General features: G+C 49.3%; 2 protein-coding genes across 9 annotated transcripts in view; one reads left to right on the forward strand and one right to left on the reverse strand.

The window, feature by feature from the left end:
• LOC140389516 (uncharacterized) overlaps nt 1-27634 on the forward strand; it is a 169443-nt gene that overhangs the window by 88695 nt on the left and 53114 nt on the right. For 2 of the 4 annotated variants that reach the window (XR_011934411.1, XM_072473689.1), the window contains exons 10-12: nt 273-328; nt 4341-4675; nt 15783-15871. Coding sequence is in view for 3 of the 4 variants with exons in the window: in XM_072473689.1 (XP_072329790.1) it covers nt 273-328; nt 4341-4675; nt 15783-15871 (480 nt within the window). In the remaining variant the exon portion in view is untranslated. Of the gene's footprint in view, nt 1-272; nt 329-4340; nt 4676-15782; nt 15872-19550; nt 20477-27634 lie in introns of those variants that run through there. The other 2 variants (XM_072473688.1, XM_072473691.1) reach the window with 2 other exon arrangements.
• Nucleotides 21891-27634, reverse strand: part of LOC140389515 (phospholipase D1-like) — a 241251-nt gene continuing 235507 nt past the window's right edge. For all 5 annotated transcript variants that reach the window (XM_072473686.1, XM_072473684.1, XM_072473685.1 and 2 more), the window contains one exon: nt 21891-27046. In XM_072473686.1, the coding sequence (XP_072329787.1) occupies nt 26822-27046 (225 nt within the window). In that variant the 3' untranslated portion in view covers nt 21891-26821. The remainder of the gene's footprint in view (nt 27047-27634) is intronic.

A 27634-nucleotide genomic window follows, 5' to 3' on the forward strand; every position in this document is an offset into this window, starting at 1 on the left:
GGTTAATTTTTTTAAGATGTCACTAATTACTGACACTAGCGTTTTTTAGGTTGAACACAAGTTGTCAAAGTGGCGTAGTAATTATGTTCTGAATTTGAGTCTTTGGGTTTCCTATCCCCGAACACAATCAGCATTCCACAGCAACCAATTAGATTTGGAGTCTGTCACTGATTCTGTCCTTCCCGAATTTGTTGATTATTAATTTCCGGACCTGGATTCTGATTTCTTTCCCCCCCTCTGTTCTGGTTTAACTCTGCTTCGTATTCCCACAGGATGTTCCTGTTTTGTTTCAGGAATCACCGCCGCCTCCTGAGAATGGACGAAACCAGTGAGTCAGTTATATCGTACCAGCGCTCTTGTCTTTTAGTGAGGTAGCCTCAATTTGTTTCACTCCTGGCTTATCTTGGGGAGATGTCCCGTCTTGTTCGTGTTCACTGGCCCACTTGCTCCGTCACTTGCTGGGCACGTGACAGGCTAGTGAGGTCGAATGTCACGGCCTATTCACCAATCAGGACATGGCCTCCTCAAGTGAGGCATCATGTCCTGGACATGTGACATGCCCTCGGTTTGGTCAAGTGACAGGCGACAGCCCTGGTCATGTGACCCCACTCTTCCTGCGTCAAATCCGAGGAACTGCCCTGTGGCTTCCCACTCACCCACATGAGGATTGCCATCACATTTTGAAGACATCATTCTTCAGTCACCCCCCTCGTTGCTGTCAGTCTCTAACTGCCACTTCAGACTGGTCCCCGTTTCTGAAACCCATTAAACGTGGTCTGTATTATATTCCTTGTCTTGTTCCCCAAGACAGCCAAAACTGTAGTGTTGACAAAGAACATAAAACTATATGTTTAAATCAAAAGTAATTTATTTTACACTACTTAACTTCATTTGGTTTGCACACTCTACTGAGTAACAGTTAACAAATAATAATACTGAATCTGTGATACAGTAATTAATATGGTTGCCACACTATCGCAGAGGGCAATGGTCTGGCAATTTCTCTGGGTTGGGAGTCAACCACATTGCTATGGGTCTGGAGTCACATGTAGGCCTCACCAGGTAAAAATGGCAGATTTCCTTCCCTGAGGGAACAAGATGGGTTTAATCTATCTGGTCAACATTCTGATCCCAGACCAGACCCCAACAGAGAGCACGGTAGCACAAGTGATTAGCATTGTGGCTTCACGGCGCCAGGGTCCCGGGTTCAATTCCCTGCTGGGTCACTGCCTGTGCGGAGTCTGCACGTTCTCCCCGTGTCTGCGTGGGTTTCCTCCAGGTGTTCCGGTTTCCTCCCACAGTCCAAAGATGTGCAGGTTAGGTGGATTGGCCATGATGAATTGCCCTTAGTGACCAAAAAGGTTAGGCGGGGTTATTGGGTTACGGGGATAGGGTGGAAGTGACGGCTTAAGTGGGCCGGTAGAGACTCGATGGGCCGAATGGCCTCCTTCTGCACTGTATGTTCTATGTTGTAATATGTAACTTAAACTCTAACTCAACCTCACACTATCCTTCTACATCGAATTCTCCATCAGCTTCTTCCAGCATGCCGAGAGACGCAGCCTTTTATAAGATCACTCAGTGATGCCATCTAGTGTTGGTATACATGTACATCATCTTGTTAACCCTTTACTATACTTGGACTATACATATCATTACCGTTTGTTTGCCCAACCATCTGGTATCTGACAGATTCCACGCGGAAGCAGGATTTGGTGCTGCAGGTTTCCATGGAAACAGTTCAATGATCATAGTCAAGGAGCCAACACATGGTCCTCCGAAACCTAGCTGCAGTTTAGCATTCCTGGGTGACCATGGTTTATAGCTGAACATGGTTCCCTAAAGGATCCCTGGTGAGTTGAATCTCAGCTTCGAGCCAGTTCGCTGAACTTGCAGAGCCACAAGGTCGTGTGGTCCCTTCCACACTCCAGAGACCTGAGCACATGGCCCAGGATGGACTCCCAATGTCAGTGCTGAAGGAGTGCTGCACTGCCAGAAGTGCCACCTTTCAGATGGAAAGTTAAACCAAAGTTCCATCTGTCCTCTTGGGTTGGCATAACTGGCCACATGGTCATCGAACATAGAACATAGAACATTACAGCGCAGTACAGGCACTTCGGCCCTCGATGTTGCGCCGACCTGTGAAACCACTCTAAAGCCCATCTATACTATTCCCTTATCGTCCATATGTCTATCCAATGACCATTTGAATGCCCTTAGTGTTGGCGAGTCCACTACTGTTGCAGGTAGGGCATTCCACGCCCTTACTACTCTCTGAGTAAAGAACCTACCTCTGACATCTGTCCTATATCTATCTCCCCTCAATTTAAAGCTATGTCTCCTCGTGCTAGACATCACCATCTGAGGAAAAAGGCTCTCACTGTCCACCCTATCCAATTCTCTGATCATCTTGTATGCCTCAATTAAGTCACCTCTTAACCTTCTTCTCTCTAACGAAAACAGCCTCAAATCCCTCAGCCTTCCCTCAGAAGGTCGTCCCTCGATACCAGGCAACATTCTGGTAAATCTCCTCTGCACCCTTTCCAATGCTTCCACATCCTTCCTATAATGCGGCGACCAGAACTGCACGCAATACTCCAAATGCGGCCGCACCAGAGTTTTGTACAGCTGCAACATGACCTCATGGCTCCGAAACTCAATCCCTCTACCAATAAAAGCTAACACACCGTACGCCTTCTTAACAACCCTCTCAACCTGGGTGGCAACTTTCAGGGATCTATGTACATGGACACCGAGATCTCTCTGCTCATCCACACTACCAAGAATCTTACCATTAGCCCAGTACTCTGTCTTCCTGTTATTCCTGTCATGATTGAACGAAGAACAGGGGAGTTCTTTCAGGTGTTTTAAGGCTAATATTGATTTGTCAATTAATAATAATAATCTTTATTAGTGTCACAAGTAGGCCGACATGAAATGAAATGAAAATCGCTTATTGTCACAAGTAGGCTTCAAATGAAGTTACTGTGAAAAGCCCCTAGTCGCCACATTCCAGCGCCTGTTCGGGGAGGCTGTTACGGGAATCAAACCGGCTGCTGGCCTGCCTTGGTCTGCTTTTAAAGCCAGCAATTTAGCCCTGTGCTAAACATGAACACTGCAATGAAGTTATTGTGACAATCCCCTTTACCATCACTAAAAAAACTTTACCATCGCGTGGACGGCACGATAGCATTCAGAATTAGTGGTTAGCACTGTTGCTTCAAAGCGCCGGCGACCCGGGCTTGATTCCCGGCTTGGGTCACTGTCTGTGCAGAGTCTGCACGTCTTCCCCGTGCCTGCATAGATTTCCTCCGGGTGCTCCGGTTTCCTCCCACAAGTCCCGAAAGACGTGCTTGGACATTCTGAATCCTCAGTATACCCGAACAGGCGCCGGAATGTGGCAACTAGGGGCTTTTCACAGTAACCGCATTGCAGTGTTAATGTAAGCCTACTTGTGACACTAATAAAGATTAAACAGCAGATTGTTTTATTTATTCTTTTGTGGGATGTGGGCGTCTCAGGCAGGGCCAACATGCATTGCCCAACCATAATTGTCCTTGAACACAGTTGGTTGCCACACTATCGCAGAGGGCAATGGTGTGGCAATTTTTCTGGGTTGGGAGTCAACCACATTGCTGTGGGTCTGGAGTCACATGTAGGCCTCACCAGGTAAGAATGGCAGATTTCCTTCCCTGAGGGAACAAGATGGGTTTAATCTATCTGGTCAACATTCTGATCTGAGACCAGACTCCAACAGTGGCTAGGGCTTGGGCAGAAACTCCAATATTTTATTTTATTTGTAAGACTGTGGGGATAGGATACCTCACGCCAGGAATGGTTTTGCAAATAGGTATGTGGTTTATAAAAACAAACATTCCTTCCAACACCATCTTTAAAAAAATGTTGCCTGACCACAGATAATTGCTTAAAAATACCCCTTAAACAATGCTACGCAATACAGTGAATATTAACTGCTATCTTTATTCCTTAACTTAAACAACAAGAAAAAAACTAATCTCAGCTCTCAATCCACTTTAACTACCAATGGCACATAGGAATACTTGCTTTACAGAGTTGTTCTTTGAGAAAAAGAAATCTCTTAACGTGGTTTTAAAGACAAGATCTGACTCCTGTCAGACCCATGCAGAAACTCTGGCTGTGTACCTTCGGAATCTGTTTCTCGGCTTGTTTCAGCTCCCCCTGGTGGCAGAGAAACTGGGAGAATTGTTCAGCTGAGAGTTCCCAGCATTTTCTGATTCTATTTCAGATTTCCTGCATCTGCGGTGTTTTGCTTTAGCGAGAGACATGTAAGTTCTTTATATTGTATTTTTGTTTTCTAGAAATGACCGGGAGGTACCAGAGAAACACAAAGGAAAGTCAGCTGTCCCTGTACAACGATTAGCTTCAGCTACTGCGAAGAAGACCAAGAAAGGAAGGAGAAGATCGAAGGCAGGACCACTCCAGAGGTCAACCGACCAATCAGAATTAAGAGATCCTCTTAGAAAATCTCTGACCCCACAATCATGTGATCCTCCAGCATCTTCTTTCCCAACTGACAAACTGACCAATGGTGGTGACAAGCTGAAAGGTGACCAATCAGACTCCCAAGAAAAGGGTCAGATGACTGTTCCCAAGGCAGTATGGGGTGTGGTTCAAAACGCAAAACTAAACCCAGGTATCAGCTGATATTCTTTCAAATTAAATAATCATTCATGTGCAGAAGAGAATGTCATGCTGTTATAGGTCAGGGTTTAGAGAACCCCAAAGTGTATCATGGAGTTCCCCTGACCCACAACATTTACTAGATTGTGGTATGGGGAGCACACGGTCCACTCTACAGGTGTGGTACAGCAGAAATGGAAAAGTATTTTTTAAAAGCAAAACAATGTTCATTCTATGAACTCAAGTTAACCTTTTTAAAACATACAGTGAACATCTAAGAAACCATTAATTAAAATACAACCCCCAAAGACTACAACACTAAGTAATCCTTTAAGCTTTCCTTTTCACATCCATACGACTTAAAGCACCTTTTACCAGAAGTACATTAGGTTTACATTCACTACTGAGAACATTTATAATTCTGAATTCACCAAATGATCAAGAGATAGTCTTCTGATGGCAGAGAGAACAGCAATACACCAGCTAGGTCTGGCTTCAGCTCCAACACTGAAAATGAAACTAAAACACACCCTGCAGCCTGGTCAAAAACGAAAGTAAAAAGCTGACGGACAGCCCAGCGCCACCCACTCTCTGACATCAGTGCAGTAATAAACATCCATTTCTTAAAGGTACTCTCACATGACAATGCTTCCCTCAGGCATTCCCTTCCCTATCTCCATAACATCCTCTAGTCCTACAACCCACTGAGATGCTGCACTCCTGGGCTGGGATTCTCCGAGCCCGCGCCGGGCCGGAGAATCACTGGGGGGGGGCACGTAAATCCTGCCACGCCGCTCCAACGCTGGGCCACCGATTCTCCGGAGACCGGAGAATGGACGGCAATCGCGCCAGCGCGGTCGCCGCGGTGCCCGTCAGGGGCCGTTGAAAGTGGCCCCCGCGGCGATTCTGCGCGCTCGATGGGCCACGTGCCCGCTGAGTTCCGCCGACATCGTTTGCGTATGGTCCTACCCGGCGGCACCTCGGCTGCGGGGGCCGTCCTGGTTGGGGGGGCGGGGTGGGGAGCCGACACCAGAGGGGGCCCTCCACGGTGGCCAGGCCCGCGGTCGGGGCCAACCGATCGGCGGGCGTTCTAATTCCGGGGGGGGGCCTTTCTTCCGCCGCGCTGGGGCCCTGTAGGACTCCGCCATATTGCCCAGGGGTCGGCGCGGAGACGGCCGTGGCGCAGATGCGCGGACCTGCACTGCACGTGTACGGCTGGCTTTCGGCGCCGTAGCAGTGCACAGCACTCCGGCACCATTCTAGCCCCCGAGGAAGGGGTGAATGCCTGGGCCTGCAGGCCCGTTGACGGCAGAGTCGCTTGAGCCAGTTTTGACGCCACCGTCAACACTTGGCCGGGATTTCGGAGAACCCCAGCCCAGGTCTGGCCTCTTGTGCTTCCCTGATTTCAATCACCCCCACCAGCGACAGAAGAACCAAGAGCAGAAATACGCAATTTAGTCTCTCGAACTTGCTCCGCCATTCAACACGATCATGGCTGATTTCCTCTCGGCCTCAACCCATAGCCCATCAACCCATTTCTAATTAAAAACCTGTATATTTCATCCACAAATTTACTCACTGTCCCGGCATCCACTGCACTCTGGGGTAGCGAATTTCACAGGTTCACGGTCATTTGAGAGAAGTAATTTCTCCTCATGTCTGTTTTAAAACTGTTACCCCTTCACCTAAATCTGTGACCTCTCATTCTAGAATGTCCCACGAGAGGCAGCTTCTGCTCTATCCCTACTTTGTCAATACCTTTTATCATAAGAACATAATAACATACGAACATAAGACTAGGAGCAGGAGTAGGTCATCTGGCCCCTCAAGCCTGCCCCGCCATTCAATGAGATCATGGCTGATCTTTTGTGGACTCAGCTCCACTTTCCGGCCCGAACACCATAACCCTTAATCCCTTTATTCTTCAAAAAACTATCTATCTTTATCTTAAAAACATTTAATGAAGGAGCCTCTACTACTGCACTGGGCAAGGAATTCCATAGATTCACAACCCTTTGGGTGAAGAAGTTCCTCCTAAACTCAGTCCTAAATCTACTTCCCCTTATTTTGAGGCTATGCCTCCTAGTTCTGCTTTCACCCGCCAGTGGAAACAACCTGCCCGCATCTATCCTATCTATTCCCTTCATTATTTTGTATGTTTCTATAAGATCCCCCCTCATCCTTCTAAATTCCAACAAGTACAGTCCCAGTCTACTCAACCTCTCCTCGTAATCCAACCCCTTCAGCTCTGGGATTAACTTAGTGAATCTCATCTGTACACCCTCCAGCGCCAGTACGTCCTTTCTCAGGTAAGGAGACCAAAACTGAACGCAATGCTCCAGGTGTGGCCTCACTAACACCTTATACAATTGCAGCAGAACCTCCCTAGTCTTAAACGCCATCCCTCTAGCAATGAAGGACAAAATTCCATTTGCCTTCTTAATCACCTGTTGCACCTGTAAACCAACTTTTTGCGACTCATGCACTAGCACACCCAGGTCTCTCTGCACAGCAGCATGTTTTAATATTTTATCATTTAAATAATAATCCCTTTTGCTGTTATTCCTACCAAAATGGACAACCTCACATTTGTCAACATTGTATTCTATCTGCCAGACCCTAGCCCATTCACTTAACCTATCCAAATCCCTCTGCATACTTCCAATATCCTCTGTACTTTTTTCTTTACCACTCATCTTAGTGTCGGCTGCAAACTTGGACACATTGCCCTTGGTCCCCAACTCCAAATCATCTATGTAAATTGTGAACAATTGTGGGCCCAACACTGATCCCTGAGGGACACCACTAGCTATTGAATGCCAACCAGAGAAACACCCATTAATCCCCACCCTTTGCTTTAATATACCTCAATTAGATCTCCTCTCATTCTTCTAAACTCGAGAGAGTATCGGCCTAAACTGCTCAATCTCTCTTCATACGACAAACCCCTCATCTCTGGAATCAACCGAGTGAACCTCCTCTGAACTGCCTCCAATGTCACTACATCCCATCTCAAATAAGGGGACCAAAACTGTGCACAATACTCCAGGTACGGCCTTGTATAGTTGCAGCAACTCTTCCCTACTTTTATACTCTATCCCTTTAGCTATTAAGGCCAAAATTCCATTTGCCTTCTGTGGTAATACCAGGTATTGCGGTACCTGAGAGGCTGATGACCATTGGTTAGACCCTGGAGTCTATCATTGGCTGTATTGCGTAGCTCCGCCCTGAAGGCGGTGTATAAGAACCGGTGCCGTCCCAGCAGCCTTCACTTTCTGTATCGAAGCTGCTGGGGAAGAGTTCTAGCAGATTGAAGCCTTCAGTTATGGAATCACTTTGTCTTGAGAGTAATTGATTGCGCATCAATTTAATCTGCTACAACTTCAGTTGGAAGGATGGATCTCCGCATCAAACCGGAGTGCCTTCAGCTCAGCCCCCACGCGGATAACTCTGCTGCTATTTTTAAACACTGGCTGGCGTGCTTTAAGGGCTACCTCGACACGGCCGTAGGCACCCCAACGGAAGGACAGAAGATGCATCTCCTGCGCTCCTGGGACAGCCCTGGGACCTACCCCCTTATCGAGGAGGCGGAGAACTATGCTGCCGCTATCGAACTGCTGGAAGGACATTACATCCGCCCGGTAAACCAGGTCTACGCTCGTCACCGGCTTGCGACTAGGCGGCAAAGCCCCGAGGAAATGTTGGAGGATTTCTACCGGGCGCTACTGGTGCTGGGCCGAAACTGTGGCTGCCCGCGGGTTTCGGGGAATGAGCACATGGAACTTTTAATCAGGGATGCTTTTGTTGCAGGTATGACCTCCCCCGATATCCGTCGAAGGCTCCTAGAAAGGGACACCCTGGGACTTAGAGAGGCACGGGCCCTGGCAGGGTCCATGGACGTTGCCTATAAAAAGCGCTGTCCTTTGCACCCGATCGCGCAGTGGCACCCCGCAGCGGCAGCCCCTCAGACCTTCCCCCTGACCCCGCGGGCCTGCTCTGCGAGACAGCCCGCTAACTCCGCCGGACCCCGCTGTTTCTTCTGCGGGCAGGCGAATCATCCCCGCCCGCGCTGCCCGGCCCGCCCCGCCACCTGCAAAGGGTGCGGCAAGAAGGGCCACTTTGTGGGGGTCTGCCAGGCCCGCGCCGTGGCCGCGGTCTCCAGCGACTATGGACCGCTGCGGCAACCCTCCCTTCAGGCCCCGACCGACCAGCGCTCACTGCCCCCCCTCATCCTAACGCCACGGACGCGGCCATCTTGCCCCCCGGACTCCACTCTGGACCGGTGGGCGCCGCCATTTTGTCCATCACCGACGCCATCTTCTTCATCCCCGGACACCATATGCGACCCATGGATGACGCCATCTTGGATGGGGCCCCAGGCCCCCAGCTCGGTTGACTACTCGCTGCCCGATCAGAACTCGCAGCTGCTTCATCTGGCCTCGGTAACACTGGACCAAAGTCGACCTCGGACACTCGCAACGGCTACAACGACGGTCCTCATCAACGGCCACGAGACGTCGTGCCTGATTGACTCTGGGAGCACGGAAAGATTTGTTCACCCCGACACGGTAAGGCGCTGTTCACTTGTAACCCACCCTGTAAACCAAAGGATCTCCCTGGCTCCGGGTCACACTCGGTGGAGATAAAGGGGTTCTGCCTAGCGAACCTCACTGTCCAAGGCAGGGAATTCAACAATTTCCGCCTGTACGTCCTGCCGCACCTCTGCGAGGCCACCCTCCTGGGGCTGGATTTCCAATTCCATTTGCAAAGCCTGACTTTTAAATTCGGTGGCCCTAAACCTCCCCTTACTGTCTGCTCCCTCGCGACCCTTAAGGTCGACCCGCCTTCCCTGTTTGCGAACCTCACCCCGGATTGCAAACCCGTCGCCACCAGGAGTAGACAGTACAGTGCCCAGGATCGGACCTTTATCAGGTCCGAGGTCCAAAGGCTGCTGGGGGAAGGAGTCATCGAAGCGAACAACAGCCCCTGGAGAGCTCAAGTAGTGGTGGTAAAGACCGGGGAGAAGCACAGGATGGTCATAGACTACAGCCAGACCATCAACAGGTTTACGCAGCTGGACGCGTACCCTCTCCCCCGTATAGCCGACCTGGTGAACAGGATTGCGCAATACAAGGTCTTCTCCACGGTGGATCTCAAGTCCGCCTACCACCAGCTACCCCTCCGTATTAGTGACCGCAAATACACTGCCTTCGAAGCAGATGGGCGGCTCTATCAATTTTTAAGAGTTCCCTTTGGTGTCACTAATGGGGTCTCGGTCTTCCAGCGAGAGATGGACCGAATGGTTGACCGGTACGGCTTACGCGCAACGTTCCCGTATCTGGATAACGTCACCATCTGCGGCCATGACCAGCAGGACCACGACACCAACCTCTGCAAATTCCTCCAGACCGCGAAAATCCTTAACCTGACTTACAATAAGGATAAATGTGTGTTTAGCACCGACCGTCTAGCCATCCTCGGCTACGTAGTGCGAAGTGGAGTCATAGGCCCCGATCCTGAGCGCATGTGCCCCCTCATGGAGCTCCCCCTCCCTCACTGCCCCAAGGCCCTAAAGCGCTGCCTCGGGTTCTTCAGCTATTATGCACAGTGGGTCCCCAATTACGCAGACAAAGCCCGACCCCTGATCCAGTCCACAACCTTCCCCCTGTCGATAGAGGCCCGCCAGGCCTTCAGCCGCATCAAAGCAGACATTGCAAAGGCCACGATGCGCGCTATCGACGAGTCCCTCCCCTTCCAGGTCGAGAGCGATGCGTCCGATGTAGCTCTGGCGGCCACCCTCAACCAAGCAGGCAGGCACGTGGCTTTCTTCTCCCGTACCCTCCATGCTTCCGAAATTCGCCACTCCTTGGTCGAAAAAGAAGCACAGGCCATAGTAGAAGCTGTGCGACATTGGAGGCATTACCTGGCCGGCAGGAGATTCACTCTCCTCACGGACCAACGGTCGGTTGCGTTCATGTTCGATAATGCACAGCGGGGCAAGATTAAAAACGACAAGATCTTACGGTGGAGGATAGAACTCTCCACCTTCAACAATGAGATCTTGTACCGCGCGGGGAAGCTGAACGAGCCTCCTGACGCCCTGTCCTGCGGCACTTGTGTCACTGCACAAGTGGACCGCCTCCGGGCCCTCCACGAGGACCTCTGCCACCCGGGGGGTCACTCATTTTCTCCATTTCGTCAAGACCCGCAACCTGCCCTACTCCATCGAGGAGGTCAGGACAGCCACCAGGGACTGCCAAACCTGCGCGGAGTGCAAACCGCACTTCTACCGGCCAGAGAGCGCACCTGATAAAGGCTTCCCGTCCCTTTGAACGCCTCAGCATGGACTTCAAAGGCCCCCTCCCCTCCACCGACCGCAACACGTACTTCCTGAACGTGATTGATGAGCACGCCCGGTTCCCATTCGCCATCCCCTGCCCAGACATGACCACAACCACCGTCATCAAGGCCCTCCAGGGTATCTTTACACTGTTCGGTTTCCCCGCATACATTCACAGTGATAGGGGGTCCTCCTTTATGAGCGACGAACTGCGTCAATTCCTGCTCAGCAAGGGCATCGCCTCCAGCAGGACGACCAGTTACAACCCCCGGGGAAACGGGCAGGTAGAGAGGGAGAACGGAACGGTCTGGAAGACCATTCAACTGGCCCTCCGGTCCAGGAGTCGCCCGGTCTCCCGCTGGCAAGAGGTCCTCCCCGATGGCCCTCCACGCCGTCCGGTCGCTGATCTGTACAACCACAAATCAGACGCCTCATGAACATCTCCTTGTTTTCCCCAGGCAGTCCTCCTCCGGGACCTCGCTCCCAACCTGGCTAGCGACACCCGGACCCATCCTGCTTCGGAAGCACGTGCGGGCGCACAAGTCGGACCCGTTGGTCGAGAGGGTCCACCTGCTGCACGCTAACCCCCAGTACGCCTACGTGGCGTTCCCTGACGGCTGGCAAGACACAGTCTCCCTTCGGGACCTGCCGCCTGCCGGAACCCCACGCGCACCCGAGCCATTGCCCCCACCCCTACCTCCCCCACAGCATCTCACTGGAGGGTCAGTACTCCCGCCGCTCCTGCTCAGGCCCAACCACCCACCGACGCCCCCTACAGGCGCCCCACCTCCCTGTCAATCTTTTGCCCCTACAGCGCCGCCTATGGGTGACGAAGCTGCCAGGGAGGACGACACCACGCTCTCGGAGTCGCAACCGCCGGGACCCCCGTCAGGATCACCGCCGAAGCCCAGACGCTAATGAAGGACGACCAGGCCGCCCGATCGACTGATTGCTGCACTATGAACACTTTGTACATCACCTCGACATCACGGTACCTCCGTACCTGGTCATACCATGCTAAAGGCGATTATTAACGCTGGCCACCACCCCGTCGGGCTCTTTTTAACAGGGGGTGAATGTGGTAGTACCAGGTATTGCGGTACCTGAGAGGCTGATGACCATTGGTTAGACCCTGGAGTCTACCATTGGCGTAGCTCCGCCCTGAAGGCGGGGTATAAGAGATGGTGCCGTCCCAGCAGCCTTCACTTTCTGTACCGAAGCTGCTGGGGAAAAGGTTCTAGCAGATTAAAGCCTATTAGTTATGGAATCACTTCATCTTGAGTGTAATTGATTGCGCATCACCTTCCTTATTACCTGTTGTACCTGCATGCTAGTTTACTGAGCTTCACGTACAAGGATTCCCAGACCCGGAGCACTCTGAAATTTCTCTCCATTCAGAGAATAAGTTGCCATTTTTCCGACCAAAATGGATGACCTCACACTTATCCACGTTAAATTCCACCTGCCAAATTTTGGCCCACTCACCTAACCTATCTATATCCATTAGTAAGTTTCTTATTTCCTCTTTGCAACTTACTATCCCACCTATTTTCGTTCTATCTGCATATTTGGCTGTAGTACCTTCTACCCCTACATCCCAGTGATTAATATATGTCGTAAATAGTTGGGGCCTGAGGACCGAACCCTGTGGCATCCCCACTAGTTACATCTTGCCAACCAGAAAAAGACACGTTTACCCCGACTCTCTGCCTTCTGTTGGTTAGCCTGTCTTCCATTGAAGCCAATAAATTACCCCTACCCCATTTCTTGCGTATTAACCTTTTGTGTGGCACCTTATCAAATGCCTTTTGAAAGTCCAGATAAACTACATCTACAGCATTCCCATTTTCCACTTGGCTTGTTACATATTTGAAGAACTCCAGCAAATTATTTAAACATGGTTTACCCTTCATAAAATTATACTGACTCTGATGGATTGCATTTTGACTTTCCAAATGTCCTGATGTTACTTCCTTAATAATGAATTGTAACAATTTCCCAACAACAGATGTTACACTAACTGGTCTGTAATTTCCGACATTCTGCCTCCTTCCCTTTTTGTACAGGGGCGGTACATTAGCATTTTTCCAATCCACTGGAACCTTCCCCGTGTCCAGGGGATTTCGAATATTATAACCAATGGATCCACTTTCTCCGCTGCCACTCCCTTTAACAACCGAGGATGTAGCCCATCAGGCCCTGGAGACTTGTCTGCCTTCAATCTCAATCATTTGTTTCGTACTTATTCCCTATTGACAATGATTGTTCTAAGCTCCTCCCTTTCTTTTACCTCTGCATTACCTGTTATTATGGGATGGCACCGTGTCTTCCACCGTGAAAACTGAGGCGAAATATAGATTTAGCATCTCTGCCATTCCTGTGCTTCCCCACTATTAACTCCCCAGTCTAATCTGCCAAGGGACCAACATTCACTTGAGCTACTCTTCCTCTTTTTCTACTTGGAGGAACTTTTGCCATCCTATTTTAGATTTTGCGCTAGTTTTCTTTCATAATTTACTGTTTCTCTTTTTAATACTTTTACAGAACCCTTTGTTGAGCTTTAAAGGTTTCCCAGTCTTCCACCCTGCCACTGGCCTTTGCAATATGGTATGCCTTAGGTTGTGTCTTTATATTATCTTAAACTTCCTTGCTTATTCATGGATGTTTTTTTCCCCCCTCACAATCTTTCTTCCTCTCTGGAATATTTTTTAGTTGGAATAATTGAGTATCTCTTTAAACAAATGCCACTGCAAAATCTGTCCTCAAGTCGACGTAATTACCTTTGTTTAACTCCAGAATGTAAATGTCTCCAGTTTATTGCTCTCAAACTGAATCTGACATTCCGTCATGCAATGATCACTCTTCCCGAGAGGATCCTTAACTATGAGGTCATTAATTAATCCCTCCTCATTACACAGTAGCAAATCCAGAATAACCTGCTCCCTGGCTGGTTTCTCCTGAAATATATTCAGTGATTTGGCCTCTACAGCTTTCTGTGGTAGAGAATTCCGCAGATTTTCCACACTCTGAGTGAAGAGGTTTCTTTCTCCTCCGTTCTAAATGGGCTACTCCATATCCTGAGTCAATGGCCTCTTTATCTATGCCTCCCCAGCCAGACAAAACAACATCCCTGCATCCAGTCTGTCCTGCCCTGTCAGAATTTCACACGTTTCAATTAGATCCCCTCTCAATGTTTTAAACTCCAGTGACTACAGGTCGAATTGACCCAATCTCTCCTCAAAAGACAATCCTGTCAGACCAGAAATATGTCTGGTGAACCTTCAGTGCACTCCCTCTCCGAGATAAGGAGACCACAACTGTATACTGTAGGTGCGGTCTCACCAAGGGCCTGTACAGCTACACCATGACATCACTGCTCCTGTACTCAAGTTCTCTCGCAATGAAGACCAACATACCAATACGCATGCTTTCTTTCAGTGACTGGTGTACAAGAACACCCAGGTCCCTTTGTATGTCAATATTTTACTATCTATCACCACTTAATTAATACTCTTGTTGCTTTCTTTGGTTGTTTCTAAATATGGCGGTCAATATGGTCGCCTTCCTTAATTCTAGTTACATTTGCTTTAGAGCCGCCAGGTATCTCTCGATACCGCCACAAGGTTCAAACCGAAAACTGATCAAAGAGTCGGTACACCAGTTAGTTAGTTCAAAGTCAATACTATTTATTTACACACACAGCAATACCTACTCATGCACGAAATACTACAGACTAAACTATCACTACTGCTAATGCCTATACTTAGCTTCGGGCGCCCACTCAGTCAGAGGAACAATGGCCGTTGTTCGGTTCTGAGGCTGCTGGGGTCGAAGTGGTAGAGGGGAAACAGCTAAGGTCGTCCGTCTGGTAGCGAGCGTTGACCTTGGACTTACTTGCTTCTGGTGCAGCTGGTGGACGGGTCTCTCTCCGCTGTGAGAGCCGAGTCCAAGAGAGCGATTCTCTCTCGGGGCCTTCTTCTTACACCTGAAGGGGCTTCGCGCGCTTTTGGGCGGGGCCCTGAACTTGGCCCCAATCAATTGGGCCATTTCCTGATCATTCGCATTGATCCTGACCAATAAAGGGGTGGGTGCCCTGATGGCTGGGCGTGTCCTCGGTGGCCGTTGGCCTGGCTTTGTTTACGCTTTCGGTTTGGGGAACTGGCGCCGAAGGTCTGGGGCCAGGTCGGTTACTTAAGTATCTTCCTTTGTTCCTGGAGATGGGCCATCCATATGCTCAAGGGCCTACAGTTTCAGTCTTGTCTGGGAGCTGCGGCTCCAATATGCAGACAGGCTCTGTGCCTGCTTGCTTTCTTAACATTGTCCATTTTTCCCTGCAATCTTTGCAAATGTCCATTTTGTGTTCTGGAAGTGGCCATCCCAGGTGGCAACATTCTGCTATTCCGTTTGCCTATCCGAAGTGGATAACATTGACATTTATCGATGTTATACTTCATCTGCCACTCACTCAACTTGGCTAATCACCTTGAAGCCTCTTAATATCCTCCTCATGACCCACCTTCCCACCAGGTTTTGTGTCATCACCAAACCTAGAAATTACTATGTTTGACTGCCTCATCCAAATCATTGATGTATATTGTGAACAGCTGGGGCCCAAACAAGCTGGGGTCCTGCGTAGCCCAAATAGTCACTGCCTCCCACTTTCAAAATGAGCCATTTGTTCCACCAGCTATCTCCGTATTTCAATGATGTGAGTGTTAATCCCTCCATGACCAAATCTACATAAGGCTCACTTTCAGTCTTTCTAATGGTTTTATTTCAGATCAGAAGGATTCACATCTCACTACGGTGTCAGGATTCCTCGATGTAGAATTGACTAGATGTCACAATCAGAGATTCAGAGACAATGAGGTAAGGTTGGCAGTGTGACCCCTAACCCCTGCTGAGATAGACCAGACAGTCAAGCTGGGAGTTTGTAAACGAGCAGCTTGGATTTGACTGAACAGATCGCACATTTGTTCGACAAAATGCTCATTCCTCACAACATTCATTAACATTTATTTGCCTTCAACTCCGTCGATATTGTCCCATCAAACACTCCCAGGACAGGAGCAGCACGGGGTTAGATACAGAGTCAAGCTCCCTCTACACTGTCCCCATCAAACACTCCCAGGACAGGTACAGCGCGGGGTTAGATACAGAGTAAAGCTCCCTCTACACTGCCCCCATCAAACACTCATAGGACAGGTACAGCACGGGGTTAGTTACAGAGTAAAGCTCCCTCTACACTGTCCCCATCAAACACTCCCAGGACAGGTACAGCACGGGGTTAGTTACAGAGTAAAGCTCCCTCTACACTGTCCCCATCAAACACTCCCAGGACAGGTACAGCGTGGGGTTAGATACAGAGTAAAGCTCCCTCTACACTGTCCTCATCAAACACTCCCAGGACAGGTACAGCGCGGGGTTAGATACAGAATAAAGCTAACTCTACACTGTACCCATCAAACATTCCCAGGACAGGTACAGCGCGGGGTTAGATACAGAATAAAGCTAACTCTACACTGTACCCATCAAACATTCCCAGGACAGGTACAGCCCGGGGGTTAGATACAGAGTAAAGCTCCCTCTACACTGTCCCCATCAAACACTCCCAGGACAGGTACAGCACGGGGTTAGTTACAGAGTAAAGCTCCCTCTACACTGTCCCCATCAAACACTCCCAGGACAGGTACAGCACAGGGTTAGGTACAGAGTTAGGCTCCCTCTACACTGTCCCCATCAAACACTCCCAGGACAGGTACAGCGTGGGGTTAGATACAGAGTAAAGCTCCCTCTACACTGTCCTCATCAAACACTCCCAGGGCAGGTACAGCGCGGGGTTAGAGACAGAGTAAAGCTAACTCTACACTGTACCCATCAACCATTCCCAGGACAGGTACAGCCCGGGGGTTAGATACAGAGTAAAGCTCCCTCTACACTGTCCCCATCAAACACTCCCAGGCCAGGTACAGCACGGTGTTAGATACAGAGTAAAGCTCCCTCTACACTGTCCCCATCAAACACTCCCGGGACAGGTACAGCACGGGGTTAGATACAGAGTAAAGCTCCCTCTACACTGGCCCCATCAAACACTCCCGGGACAGGTACAGCACGGGGTTAGATACAGAGTAAAGGTCCCTCTACACTGTCCCCATCAAACATTCCCAGGACAGGTACAGCACGGGGTTAGATACAGAGTAAAGCTCCCTCTACACTGTCCCCATCAAACACTCCCAGGACAGGTACAGCACGGGGTTAGATACAGAGTACAGCTCCCTCTACACTGCCCCCATCAAACACTCATAGGACAGGTACAGCACGGAGTTAGATACAGAGTAAAGCTCCCTCTACACTGGCCCCATCAAACACTCCCAGGACAGGTACAGCACGGGGTTAGATACAGAGTAAAGCTCCCTCTACACTGTCCCCATCAAACACTCCCAGGACAGGTACAGCACAGGGTTAGATACAGAGTAAAGCTCCCTCTACACTGTCCCCATCAAACACTCCCAGGACAGGTACAGCACAGGGTTAGATACAGAGTAAAGCTCCCTCTACACTGTCCCCATCAAACACTCCCAGGACAGGTACAGCACGGGGTTAGATACAGAGTAAAGCTCCCTCTACACTGTCCCCATCAAACACTCCCAGGACAGGTACAGCACAGGGTTAGATACAGAGTAAAGCTCCCTCTACACTGTCCCCATCAAACACTCCCAGGACAGGTACAGCACGGGGTTAGATACGGGGCTAGATGCAGCGGGCGTCGATTTCATGCTAAATCGGAAATCTCCGTCGCCTCGACAGTGGCATCACATACAGTAAACATAGATTGCATATAATTAGTGGGCCCGACCCAGTATTCTCCGGGGCTCCGCGATTCTCCTCCTCCGATGGCCCGAATTCCCGAAGGCGAATGGATGGTCTGTAATACAGGGTACGATTGGATAGGGAAAATTGGCTGTCTGTAATACAGGGTACGATTGGATAGGGAACAATGGGTGGTCTGTAATACAGGGCAGGATTGGATAGGGAACAATGGATGGTCTGTAATACAGGGCAGGATTGGATAGGGAATAATGGATGGTCTGTAATACAGGGCAGGATTGGATAGGGAACAATGGATGGTCTGTAATACAGGGTATGATTAGATAGGGAACAATGGATGGTCTGTAATACAGGGTACGATTGGATAGGGAACAATGGGTGGTCTGTAATACAGGGCAAGATTGGATAGGGAACAATGGATGGTCTGTAATACAGGGCAGAATTGGATAGTGAACAATGGATGGAATGTTATATAGGGCAGGATTGGATAGGGAATAATAGATGGTCTGTAATACAGGGCAAGATTGGATAGGGAATAATAGATGGTCTGTAATACAGGGCAGAATTGGATAGGGAACAATGGATGGTCTGTAATACAGGGCAAGGTTGGATAGGGAACAATGGGTGGTCTGTAATACAGGGCAAGATTGGATAGGGATTAATGTATGTCTGTAATACAGGGCAGGATTGGATAGGGAACAATGGATGGTCTGTAACACAGGGCAGAATTGGATAGGGAACAATGGATGGTCTATAATACAGGGCAAGATTGGATAGGGATTAATGTATGTCTGTAATACAGGGCAGGATTGGATAGGGAACAATGGATGGTCTGTAACACAGGGCAGAATTGGATAGGGAAAATTGGATGGTCTGTAATACAGGGCAGAATTGGATAGGGAACAATGGATGGTCTGTAATACAGGGCAAGATTGGATAGGGAACAATGGGTGGTCTGTAATACAGGGCAAGATTGGATAGGGATTAATGTATGTCTGTAATACAGGGCAGGATTGGATAGGGAACAATGAATGGTCTGTAACACAGGGCAGAATTGGATAGGGAACAATGGATGGTCTGTAATACAGGGCAAGATTGGATAGGGATTAATGTATGTCTGTAATACAGGGCAGGATTGGATAGGGAACAATGGATGGTCTGTAACACAGGGCAGAATTGAATAGGGAATAATGGATGGTCTGTAATACAGGGCAGGATTGGATAGGGAATAATGGATGGTCTGTAATACAGGGCAGGATTGGATAGCGAACAATGGGTGGTCTGTAATACAGGGCGAGATTGGATAGGCAATAATGGATGGTTTGTAATATAGGGCAGGGTTCAGTAGTACAGGTTCAACCCCAGATATTACATAGAATTAAGGTGACTCTGTTACCAAAAGTGAAAACGGGGACTCCATGAGGTAACAATACCTCACAACACGAGGAGATTTCACTGCACAGCTCCTCAGGTGGAACACCTCCTCAAACAAGTGAGGTGGCTTCAAATCGGTAAATAATTTCTCCCTTTCAAAGCAGTTCCCACCGAGGAAACCGTATCCCGTGGACAGCAACATGTCGGACAAGCAACTCCAGTCTTCCTGCTGCCCATTTTCTACCCACCTCAGCCTTTCCATGTGTTAGTCGAAATGTAATGTTGCGACATGTCTAGGGCGCGTGAGCAAAGCTAACTTCAATTCAAACTCATTTCGCTCCTGCAGAATGAATAGCAAAACTGGAAACTCCGACATTTGAACCATTTTGAGGAAATTGTTAGTACCCTGGGACGTTTAAAGTGTGAATCCCGCGACACCTCGTCACCCTCGATCTAATTCACAGCACGGACACAGCCCATTCAACCCATAATCTCTCCCTCAATGTCAGGAAATCTAAAGGGCTGGTAATTGACTTCAGGAAGCAAAGTACTGTACACACCCCTGTCAGCATCAACGGGGCCGAGGTGGAGATGGTTGACAGCTTCAAATTCCTAGGTGTGCACATCACCAAAAATCTGTCCTGTTCCACTCAAGTCAACGCCACCACCAAGAAAGCACAACAGCGCCTATACTTCCTCAGGAAACTAAGGAAATTCGGCAGGTCCACATTAACCCTTACCAACTTTTACAGATGCACCATAGAAAGCATCCTATCAGGCTGCATCACAGCCTGGTATGGCAACTGCTCAGCCCAGGACCGCAAGAAACTTCAGAGAGTTGTGAACACCGCACAGTCCATCGCACAAACCTGCCTCCCATCCATTGACTCCATCTACACCTCCCGCTGCCTGGAGAAAGCGGGCAGCATAATCAAAGACCCCTCCCACCCGGCTTACTCACTCTTCCAACTTCTTCCATCGGGCAGGAGATACAGAAGTCTGAGAACACGCACGAACAGACTCAAAAACAACTTCTTCCCCGCTGACTCCTGAATGACCCTGTTATGGTCTGATCTGATGTCTTCTCTATTGAGTTATACTACATTCCTGTGTGCTTCTCCCATGCCTGTGTCTATGTATTTACTTTGTGTATTTTATGTTCGCCCTCTGTATTTTTTTTTCATGTTTGGAGTGATCTGCCTGGACTGTATACAGAACAATACTTTTCAGTGTACCTCGGTACACGTGACAATAAATCTAAATCCAATCCAACGAGCCTCCTTACGCCCCTCCGCATCTCACCCAATAAACATCTTCTATCCCTTTCTTTCTCAGCACTTAGCCCATTCCCCCTTAAATGTATCCATATCATTCACTTTGACCGCTCCCTGTGCTAGTAAGTTCCACACTCTCACCCCGCCCCGGGTGAAGAGAATTCCCGATGGGATTCATTCGAGACTATTGTCTATTTATCACCTCTAGTTTTCGGAATATTTATACACTGAAAGCTGGGAGCGAAGGCTACAGATCACAGGGCAACCCTCTCAATATCGTCCAGTCCAGTGAGCTGATCTTATTCTGATGCTGAGGGTCACTGTCTGTGCGGAGTCTGCACATGCTCCCCGTGTGTGCGTGGGTTTCCTCCGGGTGCTCCGGTTTCCTCCCACAGTCCAAAGATGTGCAGGTTAGGTGGATTGGCCGTGATAAATTGCCCTTAGTGTCCAAAATTGCCCTTAGTGTTGGGTGGGGTTACTGGGTTATGGGGATAGGGTGGAGGTGTTGACCTTGGGTAGGGTGCTCTTTCCAAGAGCCGGTGCAGACTTAATGGGCCGAATGGCCTCCTTCTGCACTGTAAATTCTATGAGAAATTCTATGAGGTATCTTGCGAAGCAGTGGGTGGTGTCCCTGTCTCGGAGACACTCAACGGCCAAGGAGGTTGTGTTTATAATGTGCCAAACAGGCTGATTGTTGACTGGAAAGTGCTTCCAACAGACACCGATGGCGGGACGGGTGGGAGAGATTCCTGATCAGCCAGTCCCTGCCAACACTATTCACATCTCCAGACTACAACATGCGTGGAAAAGTGTGAGCTGCCGCGGCAACTCAGACAGCCTTGGGAGCCTGTTGGGTGCTGTGGATCAGATTGGTGCCAACAGCAATGGGGGTTCGATAACCCCGCCCTGACCTGCGTGGCTTTGGGACCTCCACCCTTGCCCTACCCATGGTGGAGCTTGTGACGCTGAGGGCCAGACCTCCTATTCGGCAGAGAGCTGACGAAGAAGGTGCCTGATTGAATTGGAGTTAAATCTAGGCCATTAAGGGACACAAGCGGAGTACAATTACATTTACAATTACACATTACATAAAGTGCAGCAGTAATCGTAAACTGTCACTGCCAAAGGCTGCGGGAGCTGGGGGAACAAGAGGATTGTCAGAGAGATTTGACAGAATCTTTGTGAGGGAAGAGCATCAAGGAATATGAAGAAAAGGTGAATGAATGGAGTTGCGATACAGGTGAGGGTCTTGCTGAATGGTGGAACATGTTTCGGAGCTGAATGGCCTTAACCTTATATCAGCCACGATTGAATGGGGGAGCAGACTCGATGGGCCGAGTGGCCTAATTCTGCTCCTATGTCTTATGGTCTGATAACCGGCTCCAGTAATAAGGACAAAATCAATCAGCAAATACTAATAGCAGATTATTTATTTTATAAAACAAATCATGAATAACCATTTTGTTTTAATGGATTAATGATGTTAACAAGACTCTAGTTTGTAGACTTGTACACTTCTAACGATTGAGGATTCTCCCAGGAAGGAGGGCAAATTGCATCAGAGAATACTCTTCACCGCGGTACAGGATCTTATTGTGGCCATTACGTGGTTACGACGCAGGTGGTTATGCAGGTTGCACATCTGTCGCAAACATCTGGCTCTCAGAGCTCTGCCTTCCCTGGGAGGCAGCACCAGTTCTCAATCAGAGTCCCATCTCCTCTGCACCAAGTTGTGTGTTGTGACAGTGGGTCCCAGATATACCCGCCACGCGCTGGTACCGTGAACTGCCCTTCGGAGGACCGGACACCGACATTCTCCGTCGCCTGAAATACGATCTCGCTACGACTGTCTCATTACAGGAAGATATAAATTAAACAAATCAGATAACGGTTAGGTTAACGTCGGGAAAACGGAAAGAAATCGCAACACAATGCCGATGATTAAAGGGTTCAAAGGGTGAACCGCCCAAGCCAGCAGGGAACAGGAGGAACCGCGAGCCTCCAGGGTGTGCACCTTTTGTTTGGCTTTGCCGTGTAAACTGTTACACACCAGCTCGATCCAGGAACCCGCTCACAGTCCAGCGCAAACCCAACAGTATCGAGAGTTTGCCCAGGGGATTGAAAGGAAGATGAAAATAATTAAACTGATTGCCAAGAGAGATCAGCGGGATTTGGCAGATTATTCCTGTGAGGTGTAACAGGCTGGTGGGGGGGGGGGGGGTCTGAGCTAAAATCCCCAACTGCACTGGCTCCACCTTGGTGAGTGCGGCTCCAGTTGCCAAGACCTTGGCCGGGATTCTCGGTCTGAGCCTCTCCACCGTTGTATCTTTCAGAACATTCTCTTTAAAACATTCGTCTTTGACGAAACTGCCGTCACCCGCCTCGAAATCTCTCACTGTCGCTCAGTGTCAGATTTTGCTTGATTACCGTCCTGCGAAACTCCTCAGGAATAAAAGGCGCTATGCAAATGCAATTGTTGTTGCTAACGCCACCAGCATTTTTTGTCGGGACTCCATCCAAAGAGACTTTATTCCTGTTGCATTTGAAACCTTGGGTGTCCAATTTGCCCCGGGTTCAGCTTTCATTCCATCATTGGTCTGCTCACCTGCACTCCTGTCTCAGCTCATACCCTTAATAAAATAATTCCCTTGCTGCTGGGTTCGAGTATTCCGATGTTCTCCTCATCAAACTTCCACCGTAAACTCACCCAAAACTCTGCTGCCGGGATCCTAACTTGCGCCAAATCCCCTTTACCCGCATTGCCCACCCACTGTGCTCGCTGACCCTCATTGGCTCCTGGTCTGGTAACTCTTCCATTTTAAAATTCTCACCCTTGTTCTCAAACCCCTCTCCACTCAATCTCTGTAATCTCTTCCAGCCCCGCAACCTGCTGAGGCCTCTGCACTCCTCCAACTCTGGCGTCCTGAATATTCCTGATTTTTTAAATCGCTTCACCATTAGCGTCATGCCATCAGCCCCCTGGTCCTAAGCTGTGGAATTTTCTCCCTTAACCTCTGCACCTCTCCTCCTTTAAGATGCTCCTTGTAATCACTTCCTATCCCGTGTTTTTTGGTCACCCGTTCTAATATCCCGTGTGGTTCAGTGTCACATTTTGGTTTGATAACCATTCCATTGGAGCACCTTTTATTTTTTTAATATAAATTTAGAGTACCCAATTCATTTTTCCCAATTAAGGGGCAATTTAACGTGGCCAAACTCCACACACGGTCACCCGAGACCCTGGAGCTGTGAGGCAGCAGTGCTAACCACTGTGCCCCCTGCCCGCTGTGCAGGCGCAAGAAGCACCACCCCAGACTGCACCTATCCGTGCTATCACTGACTGGAGAGAGTCTGCTGAGCTGGGAAAAAGCGGTAGCCTTACGCAGCGTCTAACACCGCGCTGAGCGTGTTCTCACTTTGCTACTTCTCGTCCCTGTCTGTGTCAAACGTCGCCTTGAGATAGACGGGGGTTTGAGGACATGAGGGACAATGAAAACACTAGAGGGTGCTGTGGAGCTAGGGTGGCCTGTAGTGCCACCTGCTGGGTGATGCCATGTCCTGCAGCCCTGTGATGGAACATCTTTTTGGGGGTAATACAATCTAAGGGCAGCACGGTAGCATTGTGGGTAGCACAATTGCTTCACAGCTCCAGGGTCCCAGGTTCGATTCCGGCTTGGGTCACTGTCTGTGCAGAGTCTGCACATCCTCCCCGTGTGTGCGTGGGTTTCCTCCGGGTGCTCCGGTTTCCTCCCACAGTCCAAAGGTGTGCAGGTTAGGTGGATTGGCCATGATAAACTGCCCTTAGTGTCCAAAATTGCCCTTAGTGTTGGGTGGAGGTGTTGACTATGGGTAGGGTGCTCTTTCCAAGAGCCGGTGCAGACTCAATGGGCCGAATGGCCTCCTTCTGCACTGTAAATTCAATGATAATCTATGATTAATCTAGGACAAAGGTTCGGCACAACATCGTGGGCCGAAGGGCCTGTTCTGTGCTGTATTGTTCTATGTTCTATGTTCCCCTGATGGTGAACAGAACACAATATTGAGGGAGATTTTCCGCCTTCAAAAACCGGAGGGGGAGGGTAACCCAACCGAAATCCCCAAACGGCTTTTGCGACGGCAGGGCTTCCCGACGAGATTGTGCCCACCTCCACCAATGATGTAATGCTGTTCCTGCAATGACAGGTTGGGTGGGACACCAAACCTGTCATTGCAGGAACACCATTACATCATTGGTGGAGGTGGGGACAATCTCGTAGTGGGGCAGGATTCCCGGGTTGGGGGGGGGGGGGGGCGTGTCTGTTGGGGGTGGGGGGAGAATTCACTGCCTCGTTTCCGCGATTGTTTAATTTTTATTTCTGCTTTTGCGTTTAGCTTTTTCTGATTGGGGAGCCTTTTAAAGATGGTGACCTGATCTCACAGGAGCTGAGGGTTGCCGGAAGAGCGGGTTCTCGGCTTGGTGACGTGACCCCCCCCCCCCCCCCCCCCCCCCGCCCTCCTCACTCCCACCCCTACACACTTTCAATTCTTACTTTCAAGCAAAGCTGCCCTTGCTTCCCCCTCCCGAGATATGAAAAGAAAATTGTAAAATTCTGCCCAATTATCGTGAGTAGTGACTCCCCCCCCCCCCCGCCCCGCCCCCAGAGAGGAACGGTGCCAAATTCTTTGAGCTTAGTGTATAAAAAAAACCTGTCGGGAAAGTTACTGGGGGGTGTGAATGTTACGGTCAAGGCAGCATCGGCACCGCATCATCAAAAGTGGCCGACACTCCTTTAGCATTGAATGGAAAGCTGAAGAATTGATAACCCATGAGAACCTGCGTTGACAGAGGGTTTTTCAACGCTGAAGGTGACCTAAGGAGCATCACCCAATCGAAACAACAAAACCTCTTGACGAGGCTCTGGAGCACTTTAAATCAAAAACAAAAAGCTGGAATACCCCCACCAGCCCCCTGCCCTTTGCCAAAAAACATCCCCCCCCCCCCCCCCCCGCCTCCCCGGCGGAACAATCTGGTTCTCAGCTTCGTTGTGCACGGCAAGATCTCACAAAAAAAACATAATTTGATAGCCGCCGGTTAATTTGTTTTTTGCGGCGTTGGTTGACAGCAAAATATTGTCCCAGAAAAGGGGGAGAACTCATCTTCTCTTCTTCAAAGTAGTGGATGTGGAGCGTTGTATGTCAAGCTCAGAATGTATAATGTCGTAACCCGCAGGCGACGTACAAAGTGGAAATGATTAAACTCTCTGTGAGCCTCGCTGAATATAACATCCCCCGTTAAAGGGGGCGCGGAACCCTAAACCATGTACAGCTAAACGTCTGTCTAATGTTGGCCAGTTGGGTACCGACATAGAGGAGAGGCCCGGCTGGGATCTTTCGTGCTGTGAAAATAATAATTATTGTCAATAAAATTTTATTTAATTCTACAACTTGGTGTGGACTTCCTTCGTGGTCGAGGAAAGTACACTTAAGGGGAAGCTGGATAAACACATGCCGGAGAGAGGAATAGAAGGATTGGCTGATGGGGTAAGTGGGGAGGAGGCTCCTATAGGACGAAAATGCTAGCATAAACCAGCGGGGCCAAATGGCCTGTCCCTAAGCTGTAAATACTGGGCAACAAAACTGCCGCAGTTTGGATCTCACTGTGCAGTGTTCAGTAGGTAGTGTTTTGCATGTTGTGAGAAAGGAGGTGGGCCTGACACCAGGAAAGGAGGGGCTTCCGATAATACATAACACGATGGAACTTATATCAAAGAGCCTGGGGGGGGGGGGGGGGGGGGGGGGGTGGGTGCAGGGGACTGTGGGAGGTCCAGGCCGAGGAACAATTCTGAGGGGATAAGGAATGAAGACAAATCCATTCTTCAGCTGAATTAAGAGGCTGCAACATCAATGGGCTGTGCCTGAGAAACACCTGTTCCCAGAAATGACCCACACACGCACCTCAATAATCGCACAATTCACACTGAGTGAAATTAAAGAAACAACTTTGTAAAGACCTGATCGACATGAAGGTTCAAGAGTTCGAATGCCTCCATATTTAGTGTCCGGTTTGTGTAATGACAAAGATCATCAGAGATTCCAGCTCAAATATCTTTGCTCTCACTGTGTTGAAGATTGATTTGATGGATCCCATGATTCATTTCCCATGACAACAAAGGTTGTCTATCCTGAGGTATACCTAAGTTAGTTCAACGATGAAACCACCAGATTGAACTCCACGACTCATCTCTCTAATGTCAGGTCCCCAATAGATACCTTCACCAGAAGAAGAGGAAGTCAACTAACTAGTTGGGCCTATTCTCTTTGTAGACTTGGCATCTCTCTCGCTCGCCCGCTCACTCTCTCTCTCTCATGTCCACAGCTCCATCGGGACCATTCGCTCTTTCGTACTTAAGGCTGGGAGGAGGTTTTCTTCAGACAAGAAGCAGAATGGGAATTGCACCAGGAATCCCCGGATCTTCTTCAATTCTTCCACGGCTTTGGCTGTATCTTCCTCAGCCAGGCCCGCTTTAGAGACAAAATCTGCCAGCTCGACATTGTTCCGCACATGATCTGACGGGAGACACCTGAAGACCTGGGTGAAGAGGATGAAACATTCTTTAGTCTTCTTGACCGACCCAAGTACGCTCTCCACCGCCCTGCAATTTGCTCTTCTCCTCCGGCAACAACAACTTCAATTTAAATAGCAGCTTTAATCTAGCAAGCACATTCCAAGGATTTTAACGGCTCATCAATGACCTCTGAAATGCTCCAGCAAGTCACTCAGTCCAAGAGGAGGCAATTAGGGGTGGGCAATCGATGTTGCCAGCAGCACCTACACAGCATGTAAAGAAAAACTCCAATGGGGAATTAGGGAGAAACCTCTTTGCCCAGGAGGACTGGTGAGGTGTTGTTGAAGTGAATAGGTCGATTTAAAGGGAAACTGGATAAACACATGTTGATGAGGTCAGTTGAAGGAGGGCGAGAGGTGCCAGCATGGACCAGGTGGACCGAATGGCCTGTTAATCTGCTGTAATTCTACGAAAGGTAGCGATTGTTTCCTATTCTGAGCCCAACAATTTAAGAAGGATGTCAAGGCCTTGGAGGGGGTCTGGAGGAGATTTACTTGATTGGTCCCAGGGATGAGGTTCTTCAGCTACGTGGGGGGGGGAGGGCTGGAGAA

Source organism: Scyliorhinus torazame, chromosome 14, assembly GCF_047496885.1.
Source record: "Scyliorhinus torazame isolate Kashiwa2021f chromosome 14, sScyTor2.1, whole genome shotgun sequence".
Lineage (NCBI taxonomy): Eukaryota > Metazoa > Chordata > Chondrichthyes > Carcharhiniformes > Scyliorhinidae > Scyliorhinus > Scyliorhinus torazame.